Below are 13,290 nucleotides of genomic sequence, written 5' to 3'. Positions count from 1 at the left end.
TCTTGAAGTTTTGGGCAGAGCAGGAGCCATACCAAACTGTGATACAACCAGAAAGAATGCTTTCTATGGAGCATCTGTAAAGGTTGGTGAGAGTTGTAGCTGACATGCCAAATTTCCTTAATCTTCTGAGAAAGTAGAGGTGTTGGTGAGCTTTCTTAACTATAGTGTTGGCAAAGAGGGGTCAGGACAGCTTGTTGGTGATCTGTGCACCTAAAAACTTGAAGCTCCCGACCATTTCTACTTCGTCCTCGTTGATATAGATAGGGGCATGTACTCTGCTACTCTTCCTGAAATAGATAACAATCTCCTTCGTTTTGTTGACATTGAGGGAAAGATTATTATTGCCGCACCGGTTCACCAGAGTCTGTATCTCATTCCCTTACTCTGTCTAGTCATTGTTTGAGATCTGACCCACTACGGTGGTTTCGTCAGCAAACCTTAAAACCAAATTGGCGGGAATGTTGGCCTCACGGTCATAGGTATATAAGGAGTATAGTAGGGGGCTGAGAGCACATACTTGTGGGGCACTAGTGTTGAGGAAGATTGTGGAGGAGATGTTGTTGCCTATCTTTACTGATTGTGGTCTGTGCGTTTGGAAATTCAGAATTCCAGTCGCAGAGGGAGGACCCAAGGCCCAGGCCACAGTGTTTGGAAATGAGTATTTGCTGGCATATATATCCTTCCTTTCTTAAGACCAAAACTGTACGCAATATTCCATATGTGGTCTCAGCAAGGCCCTGTATACCTGCAGTAAAACATCCTTGCTCCTGTTCTCGTGTACCCTGCAATGGAGATCAGCTTTCTTAACTGTTGTACCTGCATGCTTTTTTTTTAGTGACTGGTGTACTCAGACATTTAGGTCTCTTTCTGCATTAACACTTAAGAAACGGTCACCATTTCAATAATACTCTGCCATTCTGTTTCTCTGACCAAAGCGGTTAACCTCACATTTATCCATGTTATACAAGAAGTACTATGTATTTGACCATTCATTCCATCCTATCCGGTTGTATCATAGCTTGGTATGACTGCTGTTGTGACCAAGAAGCTACAAAGGATTGAATGTAGCCCAAACCAGCTCCCATCCATTGATTCCACCTACACTTCCTGTCGCCTCGGCAAAGCAACGAGCGTAATCAAAGGCAACGTGCGCCTGTCTTCCACCATCTTCTTTCGGGAAAAAGATACAAAACATAGAAACATAAAAGATAGGAGCAGAAGAAGGCCATTTGGCCCTTCGAGCCTGCTCTGCCATTCATCATGATCATGGCTGATCATCCAACACAGTAGGCTAGTCCTGCTTGCTCCCCGTAACCTTTGACCCAATTTGCCCCAAGTACTATATCTAACTGTCTCTTGAAATCATTCAATGTGTTGGTATCAACTACTTCCTGTGGTAATGAATTCCGCAGGCTCACCACTCTTTGGGCGAAGAAACATCTCCTCATCTCTGTCCTAAATCCTCAGACTGTGACCTCTGGTTCTGGACACACCCAGCATCGGGAACATCCTCCTTGCGTCTCCCTGTCTAGTCCTATTAGAATTTTAGAGAAATAGAAATCATAGAAACTCTATAGTACAGAAAGAGGCCATTCGGCCCATCAAGTCTGCACCGACCACAATCCCACCCAGGCCCTACCCCCATGTCTCTACATATTTACTCACTAATCCCTCTAACCTACGCATCTGAGGACACTAAGGGCAATTTTAGCGTGGCCAATCAACGTAACCCACACATCTTTGGATTGTGGGAGGAAAGCGGAGGAAACCCATGCAGACTCGAGGAGAATATGCAAACTCCACACAGACAGTGACCTAAGCTAGGAATTGAACCCAGGTCCTTGGAGCTGTGACACAGCAGTGCTAATCACTGTGCTAACGTGCTGCCCTCATTCTAAATCTCTATGAGATCCCCCCTCGTTCATCTGAACTCGAACAAAAACAATCTTAACCTAGTGAATCTCTCCTCGTACATCAGTCTCACCATCCCTGGAAGTAGCTGGGAAACCTTTGCTGCACTCCGTCGAGAGCAAGAACATCCTCCCTCAGAAAAGGAGACCAAAATTGCATATGTTCTATGTGTGGCCTCGCCAAGACCCTGTATAATTGCAACAACACACCCTTGCTCATGTACTCGAAACCTGTCACAATGAAAGCCAACATGCCATTTGCCTTCTTTACCACCTGCTGCACCTGTATGCTTACCTTCAGTGACTGGTGCATAAGGACACCCAGGTCCCACTGCATATTCGCCTCTCCCAATTTACAGCCATTCAGGTAGTAGTCTGCCACCTCGTTTTAGCTTCGAAAGTGAATAACCTCTCGTTTACCCAAATTGTACTGCGTCTGTCATTGATTTGTCCACTCACCCAGCCTATCCAGATCATTCTGAAGAATCTCTGCATCCTCGTCACAGTTCACCTTCCCACCCAACTTGGTATCATCTCCAAACTTTGAGATGTTACATTTTGTTCCTCATCCAAATTGTATATATTGCGAATAGCTGAGGAACCAGCACCCATCCCTATGGCACCCAATAGTTTTGTATCAGCAAACTTGGAAACACATAGAAACATAGAGGATAGGAGCAGAAGGAGGCCATTTGGCCCTTAGAGCCTGCTCCACCATTCATTATGGTCATGGCTGATCATCCAACTCCATAGTCTAATCCTGTTTTTTTTCCCTACAACTTTTCATCCCTTTCACCCCAGGTGCTATATCCAGCTGCCTTTTGAATACATTCAATGTTTTGGCATCATCTGCTTCCTGTGGTAATGAATTCCACGGCTTACCAATCTTTGGATGAAGAAATGTCTCCTCACAAGGAAAAAAGAAAATTACAGTACGGGAACAGGCCCTTTGGCCCTCCAAGGCTGCATCAATCATGCTGCCCAACTGAACTAAAATCCCTACCCTTCCGGGAACCTCTATTCCCATCCTATTCTTGTATTTGTCAAGAGGCCTCTTAAAACACACTCTCGTATCTGCTTCCACCATCTCCCCTGGCAGCGAGTTCCAGGCACTCACCACCCTCTGTGTACAAAAAAAAACTTGCCTCGTACATCTTCTTTAAACCTTGCCCCTCTCACCTTAAACCTATGCCCCCTAGTAATTGACTGTTCCACCCTGGGAAAAAGAGCTTTTAACTATGCACTCTGTCTATGCCCCTCAATCTTGTAGACTTCTATCAGGTCACCACTCAACCTTTGTTGTTCCAGTGAGAACAAACCAAGTTTTTCCACAACTAATGCTTTCCATACCAGGCAACATCCTGGTAAATCTTTTCTGTACCATCTCCAAAGTCTCCATATCTTTCTGGTTGTCTGGTGTCCAGAATTGAACACAATATTCTAAATGCAGAACTAACGTTCTCTAAAGCTGCAACATGACTTGCCAATTTTTAAATTCACCTCTGATCCCGTGCGACTTCTCCTTCTGCACCAGTTTGCCACTACTGTAAAATCTGGTCCATTAATCTAACATTTTGTGACTGAGCACATTGACGAAGGAAGAGCGGTGGACGTGGTGTACATGGACTTCAGCAAGGCGTTTGATAAGGTCTCCCATGCAAGACTTCTTGAGAAGGTGAGAGGGCATGGGATCCAGGGGGCTTTGACCTTGTGGATCCGGAACTGGCTTGCCCGCAGAAGGCAGAGAGTGGTTGTGGATGGGTCTTTTCTGCATGGAGGTCAGTCACCAGTGGAGTGCCCCAGGGATCTGTTCTAGGACCCTTGCTGTTTGTCGTTTTCATAAATGACCTGGATGAGGAAGTAGAGGGATGGGTTAGTAAGTTTGCAGACGATACGAAAGTTGGTGGTGTTGTGGATGGTCTGGAGGGATGTCAGAAGTTGCAGTGGGACATAGATAGGATGCAAGACTGGGCGGAGAAGTGGCAGATGGACTTCAATGCAGATAAATGTGTAGTGGTCCATTTTGGCAGGTCCAATGGGATGAAGGAATACAATATCAAGGGTAGGAGTCTTAGCTGTGTTGAAGAGCAGAGGGATCTTGGGGTCCGGGTCCATAGGACTCTTAAATTGGCCTCGCAGGTGGAGGATGTGGTCAAGAAGGCGTATGGTGTACTGGCCTTCATTAATCAAGGGATTGAGTTTACGAGTTGGGAGGTGATGCTACAACTTTATAAGACCCTTGTTAGACCCCGCTTGGAGTACTGTGCGCAGTTCTGGTCGCCTCACTATAGGAAGGACGTGGAAGCTATTGAGAGGGTGCAGAGGAGATTTACAAGGATGTTGCCTGGATTGGGAGGCATGCCTTATGAAGATAGGTTGAAGGAGCTAGGACTCTTCTCCCTGGAGAGACGAAGGTTGAGAGGCGACCTGATAGAGGTTTATAAGATGTTGAGGAGAATAGATAGGGTGGATTCTCAGAGGCTATTTCCCCAGGCTGAAACGGTCGCTACAAGAGGACACAGATTTAAGGTGCAGGGAAGCAAGTACAGAGGAGATGTTAGGGGTAAGTTTTTCACTCAGAGGGTGGTGAGTGAACGGAATCGGCTGCCGTCAGTGGTGGTGGAGGCGAACTCGCTGGGGTCTTTTAAAAGACTTCCGGATGAGTATGTGGGATCTAATGGGACTGGGGGTTATAGATAGGTATGGCTTAGTAGGTATAGAAGTGATTGGTGCAACTAGTGGGCCGAAGGGACTGTTTGTGCTGTAGTGTTCTATTTGCTCTATGTTCTATTTTACTTAAAGATCCTCAGCCACAATAAACTTGTACATGACAGAGTAGATGAAGTTATTTTTGACACTGGCAGGTGTAAGAAATCTTTTGAACTTTTAGATAGATAGATATCTTTTGATGATACCTTTCCCTAATGACTTTCAGTGCCATAATTTAAAAGAGTTTCACAGAATAAAACAATGCTGAAAGTAATTCTACAATTGAAATGAGAACATGGCAGCAGTGTATATATAAAAAAAAGCCTTAATATGGGGTCCAGCTGCGGAACTATAGCGTTGTTTATTTCTGTAAACATTCGGCCTAATTATTGATCCATAAGTAACTACTGTTTTGGGGAAATCCATATTCCTCCTCTGCTAGTGAAACATTGTTTTCCAGGGATGATGTTATCTAGGTTTTGTGAAGGGGAGGTCATGTCTCACTAACTTAATTGAGTTTTTCGAGGAAGTGACGAAGATGATTGATGAGGGTAGGGCAGTGGATGTTGTCTACATGGGCTTTGATAAGGTCCCTCATGGTAGACTGATGCAGAAGGTGAAGTTGCATGGGATTAGAGGTGAGCTGGCAAGGTGGATGCAAAACTGGCTCAGTCAAAGAAGACAGAGGCTAGCTGTGGAAGGGTGCGTTTCTGAATGGAGAGCTGTGACAAGTGGTGTTCCTCAAGTGCTGGGACTTTTGCTGCTTGTGATATATATAAGTGATTTGGAGGAGAACATAACTGGTTTGATTAAGTTTGCGGGTGAAACAAAGGTTGATGGATTTGCAGATAGCGATGAGGACCATCAGAGGATATAGGAGGATAGAGATCTTGGAGGCTTGGGTAGAGAGATGGCAGATGACATTTAATCCATACAAATGTGAGGTAATGCATTTTGGAAGTTCTAATAAAGATAGGAAATGTACAGTAAATGGCAGAGCCCTTCAGAGTATCAATAGGTAGAGAGATCTGGGTGTACAGGCACAGAAGTCACTGAAAGTGACAATGCAGGTGGGGAAGATAGTCAAAAAGGCATACGGCATGCTTGCCTTCATCGGCTGGGGCATTGAGTTTAAAAATTGGCAAGTCATGTTGCAGCTTTATAAAACATTAGTTAGGCTATATTTGAAATATAATGTTCAATTCTGGTCGCCACACTACCAGATGGATTTGGAGGCTTTGGAGAGGATACAGAAAAGATTTACCAGGATGTTGCATGGATTGGGGTGCATTAGCTATGAGGCAAGGTTGGAGAAACTTGGTTTGTTCTCACTGGAATGACAGAGATTGAGGGGCGACCTGATAGAAGTCTACAAGATTATGAGAGGCATGGACAGCGTGGATAGTCAGAAGCTTTATCCCAGGGTGGAAGAGTCAGTTACTAGAGGGCATAGATTTAAGGTGCAAGGAGCAAGGTTTAAAGGTGATGTATGAGGCAAGTTTTGTTTTAGACTGAGGATGGTGGGTGCCTGGAACTCGCTGCCGGGGGAGGTAGCGGAAGCAGATATGATAGTGAGTCTTGACAAAAACATAAATAAGATGGGAATAGAGGGTTATGGTCCCCGAAAGGGTTGGGGTTTTTAATTCAGTTGGGCAGCATGGTCAGTGCAGGCTTGGAGGGTTGAAAGGCCTGTTTCTGTGCTGTAATTCTTTGTTCTCTTACTGAAAGTCACACTTGATTTTATTTTCCATTTACACACCATAGAGCGTAAAAATAAGGATTTAGAAATAAGGTATTGACAATGATTGATCAGTAACAATATTTGAAATGGTAATTCATACCCATTTTTCAAACAGCATTGTTAAAGTGGATATTTTCCTGCTTCTTTACTGTGGTGGAAAGACTCAACAAAGTTCGTTACAACAAAATAACTTGTCTTTATTTACAAAACACTGCATGCAGTTTTGGCAAAAACTTGAGTTCAGAGAGCCGTCATTACGACTTGCTAATCCTTCCTCAAATCTGCGCTGACATAAAGAATCAATTCAGTATTTATACGTAGTGATTATCATATTGTGTGACCAGAGCTTATTCAGGAATTTGATCAAATAGTGGCATCGTAAGCAATGTCATAAGTCATGGTACAACCTGCTGACTTCCTAGAACTCTTTGTCTCATCAGTCATACCTTTATCTTGTCCTTTGATAGAACAGAGGAAGGTCGATGACTCCTTCATCCTGACCTTATCTTGTTGTACTCATACAGCTCTAGGTCATGTGGAGTCAGCCTCATCAGGTCTTACAGGGGTCAGGCATTTTGGAATAGCTTGATCAGCTTTCCTTATTTTGTACCAAATACTTGACCAATTTTCCCATCATGCCACTACTTCATTCGTACAACTTCACAGCATCATTTAAATGTTATCAGTATTCGTTAGAAGCGTATGGAAGCACTGAATAGTCATCCACTTAGGTTTAAAAGCAATAGATGGCTAATTAATGTAGAAATATTAGGGAAGATTCTCTGTTGAATATGATTTGCTTGGATTCTTTGACGGCAATGTAGAAATATCTAAATATCGGACTTTGAAAGATGTTTAACGCTCATGGAATTAATGACAAGTTAGATTCTGAAATTTTAGATTTAGGCATGAGGATATCTATACATATTTTTAAAAAATTTGGTGCGAGGCCTTTGCCCTCTCACATCATCAACATGTCACCTAACAAATGTATTTTCCTACAGGATTTCCATTTGAATAGAGTAAACCTGGAAGAAACCTCAGGACTGGAGAATACCCCAGCAGGGGCTAGACCAAAGAAAAGGAATAAAAAAACCTATGACTTAACAGCTGCTGATCATTTCTGGCAGAGGCACAAAGGCAGGTAATGTACTTTGGAATTTTATTGTATTAATATCTTCGTGAGGAAATACTGCCAAAAATTTAAATGATGCATAGTGTGCAGATAATACAAAAGTGTGATATTTTTGATTTGATTTATTGTTGTCACATGTATATAGTGAAAAGTATTGTTTCTTGCATGCTGTAAAGATAAAACATGCCGTACATAGGGAAGGAAAGGAGAGAGTGCGGAATGTAGTGTTACAGCCATAGCTAAAGTGTAGAGAAAGATGAAATGAGTGTGAGGTAGGTCCATTCAAAAGTCTGATGGTAGCAGGGAAGAAGCTGTTCTTGACTAAGTTGGTACATGACCTCAAACTTTTGTATTGTTTTCCCAATAGAAGAAGGTGGAAGAGAGTATGTTCAGGGTCATGAGATCCTTGATTATGCTGGCTGCTTTTTTGAGACAGCAGGAAATGTAGACATACGGTCAGTGGATGAGAGGCTAATTTGCATGATGGACTGCATTTCATTAATGACCCTTTGAAGTTTATTCCTATCCATTCTGATTAGATCTGTGACATAGAGGATTGTCTGTTTTATGATAATCAGGATATTTGCCATATAGTGTATAATATTAGACACAGAGTTTCAGTTATTGACCAAGTCAAATTTTATTTTTACGCATCCAGATTTATGTGGTTTGAGGATTGACCATCACAAATCTAATCATAGAATCCCTGCAGGGCAGAAGGAGGTCATTTGGTTCTTCGAGTCTGCACCGACTCTGACTGAGTATCTTACCCAGGCCCTTTCCTCCACCCTATCTCCATGACCTCATACATTTACTATGGCTAACCCATCTTACCTACAATTCTTGGGACAATAAGGGGCAATTTAGTATTGTCAGTCCACCAAACCTACTCATCTTTGGGGTAAGAGGAAGCTAGAGCACCTGGAGGAAACCCATGCAGACACAAGGGAGAACTTGCAAACTCCACACCGAAGACTGGAATCGAACTTGGTGTACTAACCACTGTGCCATCAAATTATATTTTTGAGAAAACTGTAAATAGATATGTATTATAAATACCTGTGTATTTAATTTTTATTTGTTACCATTTTTAAAGCTGTTAGGATACAATGAGATAGTATACAAGTATATTGGAGTTAGATATATAGTATAATAGTAATAGCCTGGAAATAGTATCCAGGGTAACTTGTATGTAATCCTGTGTTTTGTCATTTGGGACTGTCTAGGGCTTTGGTAACATTGAAAATGTTCCTGGGGCTTGTCCTTCCTGTGGGGAAGTATCTGACATTTTTTTCTTGCCTGAGTTTGAGGGTTTGCATTAAACCATAGAAACCTCACAGTAAAGAAACAGGCCATTCAGCCCATTGTGTCTGCACCAACCACAATCCCATCCAGGCCCCACTGCCATATCCCTACATATTTACCCAGTAATCCCGCTAACCTATGCATCCCAGGACACTAAGGGCAATTTTTTTAGCATGAACAATCAACCTAACCTGCACATCTTTGGACTGATGCCCAAAGATTATGGGGAGATTGGGAGTTGGGCAACATACTTTTCACTTGAATTATAAATTTGCAAATGAGTCATATTCTTGACTATGATTTTTATGAATCCACAATCTCTTGTTACGTAGTCCTTTTCCAGAAGTAGCTGAATCGGTGCAACAAGAACTGGATTCCTACAGGACACAAGAAGATGAAGTCAAACATTTAAAAAGCATCATGGTAAGTAGGTAGTTCTTTATATGCACAGTTAAAATGTGTACACTAAGCCATAGACTCCAAATCTTGAATGAAGCAGTCAAACATGCCAATTTTTATAATCACAGCAAAATTCACATTCATCAGCCAGGAAAAGAGATTGAAATTTATTTCAGCTGCTGTTGTGCAATTTGCATGTCAAACACCCTCAGGACATAAATCATCTGCTTAAGATGATGATATAGTGCATGCTCCTTGTCATTCGAAGCTCTTTCCCCCAACTCATTTGGCATCTTCTGCTTTGAGCATGGTCCCATTCCAACTCTCGATAACCTCGTTCACTGTCCACTATGCCACCAATCATGGTGTCACTTGCAAAATAGAAACCCCACAGTTCAGAAAGAGGCCACTCGGCCCACCTAGTCTGCACTGACTGCAATCCCGCCCCCACACCCCCACACATTCCGCACACCACTCCCTCCAACCTACGCATCTCAGAGCACTAAGGGGCAATTTTAGCATGGCCAATCAACCTAACCCGCACATTTTTGGACTGTGGGAGGAAACTGGAGCACCTGGAGGAAACCCACACAGACACGAGGAGAATGTGCAAACACCACACAGACAGTGACTCAAGCCGGGAATCGAACCCAGGGCCCTGGAGCTGCGAAGCAGCAGTGCTAACCACTGTGCTACCATGCCACCCATATATACTAACCATACCTCCTAAATTTTCGTCCAAATCAAAAATGACAAATAACAGTGGACCCAGTGCCAATCCCTGAGGCACAACGCTGGTCACAAGCCTCCAGTTTGAAAAGCACCCCTCTACAACCATCCTCTGTCTTCTGTCATCAAGCCAATTTTGTATCCAAATGGTTACCTCACCCTGGATTCTACAACAGCCTACCATGCGGTACCTTGTCAAATGCCTCGCTAAAGTCCATGTAGACAATATCGACTGCACTGCCCTCATCCACAAAAAACACAATCAAATTCATGAGATGTGATTTTCCACTCACAAAGCAATGTTGACTGACCCTAATCAGTCCTTGCCTCTCTAAATGCCTATAGATCCTGTCTCTGAGAATACTTCTCACAACCTTCCCACTATAGACATTAGACTCACTGGCCTGTAGCTCCCAGGCTTTTCCCTGCAGCCCTCATGCACAACATTTGTTACTCTCCAATTTTCAGGTACCTCACCTGTGGCTGTCGATGATTTAAATGTCTGTGCTAGGGTACCAGCAATTTCCTCCCTAGCCTCCCACAATGTCCTAGGATACACTACATCAGGTTCTGTGGATTTACCTACCTTGATGCACTTTAAGTCTTCCAGCACCTCTTTCTCTGTAACCATGTTCGCTCCTCAAGACATCACCTATTATTTTCCCAAGTTCCCGAACAGCCATGCTTTTCTCAACAGTAAATATTGATGAGAAATATTCATTTAGGATCTCACCTGTCTCTTACGGCTCTGCACATCGATGACCCTTAAAAGGTCCTATTCTCTAGCTAGTTACTCTTTTGCCCTTCGTTTATTTGTGGAATCTGTATAGATTCCTCTATGCTGGATTTGCTAAAGTAATCTTCTGTTCCCCTTTTCTCTTTTAACTATACTCCGACACCCTCTACACTCTTCCAGGGATCCATTTGATCCCAGTTGCATATGCATGTCAAATTCTTCCTCCTTCTTGACCACGGCTTCAATATTACGAGTCAAACAGGTTTCCTACTTCTACCAGCCTGCCCTTCACTCTAAAAGGAATATGCTTAGCCTGAACCCTGGTTAATACACTTTTGAAAGCCCCCCACTCACCAGACATCCCTTTGCCTGCCAACAGACTCCCCCAATCAACTTTTGAAAGTTCCTGTCTAGTACCATCAAGATGTGGACATGCCAGCATTGGATTGGGGTAAACACAGTAAGAAGTCTCACAACACCAGCTTAAAGTCCAACCAGTTTACCTGATAGACTTCTTGCTGTGTTTACCCCAGTCCACGCCGGCATCTCCACATGACGTTCTGAGCTGTTCACAGCAAGATGTCTCACAACACCAGGTTAAAGTCCAACAAGTTTATTTGGTAGCAAAAGCCACCAGCTTTCGGGCCTCTGACCCTTCGTCAGGTGAGTGGAAAATTCTGATCACAAACAGGGGATGTAAAGACACACACTCAGTTTATAGAATACTGATTAGAATGCGAGTTATTACAGCTGATCAAGTCTTAAAGGTGCAGACAATGTGAGTGGAGATAACATTAAGCCGACAGGACAGCAAGTGAGATTTTGCAAGCCCAGGCAGATGTTGCCAGTGAGTCGATGTACGGTCAAAATATTTTGACATTGGGTTATGAATGAGTGACTGGCCACCGAACCTGACATGAGGTTCTTTCCTGGCCTTTGACTTGTTGAGGAAGAAGGCTAAGACAACATTCTTTGTAGTGTTTGGATGAAGTCTCTATTTTCTGGAGCAGACTTCCAGAGTGCACAGATCTCAGTGAGTGTTTTAAATATCCTGTAGTTCTTTAGCATGAAAAGCTCAGATTTCTCAGTCTGAAAGACACCAAATTTGTGTCCCCGAGCTTCAGAAATAGACCCCAGAAAGTGAATGGTCTTGAAAGAATAGGGGGACAATGAACACCCTGATGTGGCAACAGCATTCCTCACGCCCCTTGATAAAGGATGCAGCATGAGATGGCTTGAAACAGCAGAAAAAAATTGACTGCTTGCACTCAAACCAAAAGGTGTGGAAATTATACACCACCTGGGAACAGCCAAGCCATAACCACATCAGCAGCCCAGAAAATCAGTGCTGCTGCTATTGCTTCACAAGTTCCTACTAAACTCAAAAGACACTGACCAGCAAAGGAATCCAAGTATACTACAGCTATTGTCTCCCCTTTGTTTATCCTACTACTTGCATCTACAGAAAATTAAATATTTTGTCAAACATGATTTTCCTTTCATAAAGTCATGTTGACTTTATCAGATCATACTGAGTGTATTAGCAGCACGGTGGCACAGTGGTTAGCACTGCTGCCTCACAGCGCCAGGGACCTGAGATCAATTCTGGCCTTGAGTGACTACCCTGTATGAAGTTTGCATATTCTCCCCATTCTGTGTGGGTTTCCTCTAGGTGCTCCAGTTTCCCCCCTCAGTCCAAAGATGTGCGGGTTAGATGAATTGGCTGTGAAAATTGTCCCTTAGTGTCAGGGAGATTAGCAGCGTTAGGGTCTGGGAGGGATTTTTGTCAGTGCATACTCGATGGGGCGAATGTCCTCCATCTCCACTATCGGGATTCTATGAATAAGAGTTCTTTGGTACATTCCAGCTTCTTCCCAATGACTGACGTTTGGCTTATCATTCCCTGTTTGCTCTCCCCCTCCTTTCTTGAATAATGGGGTTATCCTCTGTGAAGACAGACATAAAATTCTTTTAAGCTTGATTGAAACTTCAATTTACATGTATTGAGGGTGGATACACTGAACCTGAGATTTCTATTCATGCTGAAACACATCTGCCCCCTGACCAGTGTAAGGCTTTTTGCAAACTATGTTTGTAAACTTAAGCTAAAGTATGCAGGAGGGAGCAGTGGGATAGCAAATTTGAAATTTACTTTGCTAATAAAGAATGTGTCACTTGTATTTTTTTCTTAAAGATATGGTAGAAATCATCTCATTTTAAGGTGCTATAATCCCCATTGAAACTTAGAACTGTTAAGAGATTTGAACTTCCAGTGGCTGTCAGAATAACACACGTTTCCATATTTTAAAACAAAGACCACTATTGACTTAACACTATTCTTCTTCTCAGCAACTATACTTTAAACAGCAGGTGAGATCTCCTTGTCATCACATGTCACACTCTCTACTGAATTACAGCCCTTTTAGCAATCAGCCCACTGTGGCTCCCAGCTTCTGTTGGCTACCCATTTCACTAAGTAGCAAATTTTAGTGACCTTCTCCAGGCACATTTCGCAGATTTTGAGAGTTTCTTCTCCTGGCCATGACAGAGCAAATCTCCCAGAATTGTTGTGAAGTTGCAGGAGACCATCTCCTTCCCATGTCTGACTGTGGTAGATCATAAATTT

General features: G+C 43.0%; 1 protein-coding gene across 2 annotated transcripts in view; it reads left to right on the top strand.

The window, feature by feature from the left end:
• The window catches only part of scfd1 (sec1 family domain containing 1), a 262,452-nt gene that overhangs the window by 99,703 nt on the left and 149,459 nt on the right, over positions 1-13,290 (top strand). For both annotated transcript variants that reach the window (XM_080202894.1, XM_080202895.1), the window contains exons 11-12: positions 7,365-7,504; positions 9,133-9,223. In XM_080202894.1, the coding sequence (XP_080059020.1) occupies positions 7,365-7,504; positions 9,133-9,223 (231 nt within the window). The remainder of the gene's footprint in view (positions 1-7,364; positions 7,505-9,132; positions 9,224-13,290) is intronic.

The sequence above is a fragment of the Carcharhinus amblyrhynchos genome, chromosome 14 (genome assembly GCF_965287045.1).
Source record: "Carcharhinus amblyrhynchos chromosome 14, sCarAmb.v2.hapA, whole genome shotgun sequence".
NCBI classification, from domain to species: Eukaryota; Metazoa; Chordata; class Chondrichthyes; order Carcharhiniformes; family Carcharhinidae; genus Carcharhinus; species Carcharhinus amblyrhynchos.
Note: the sequence above shows the minus strand (reverse complement) of the source record. Positions and strands in the feature narration are given on the sequence as shown.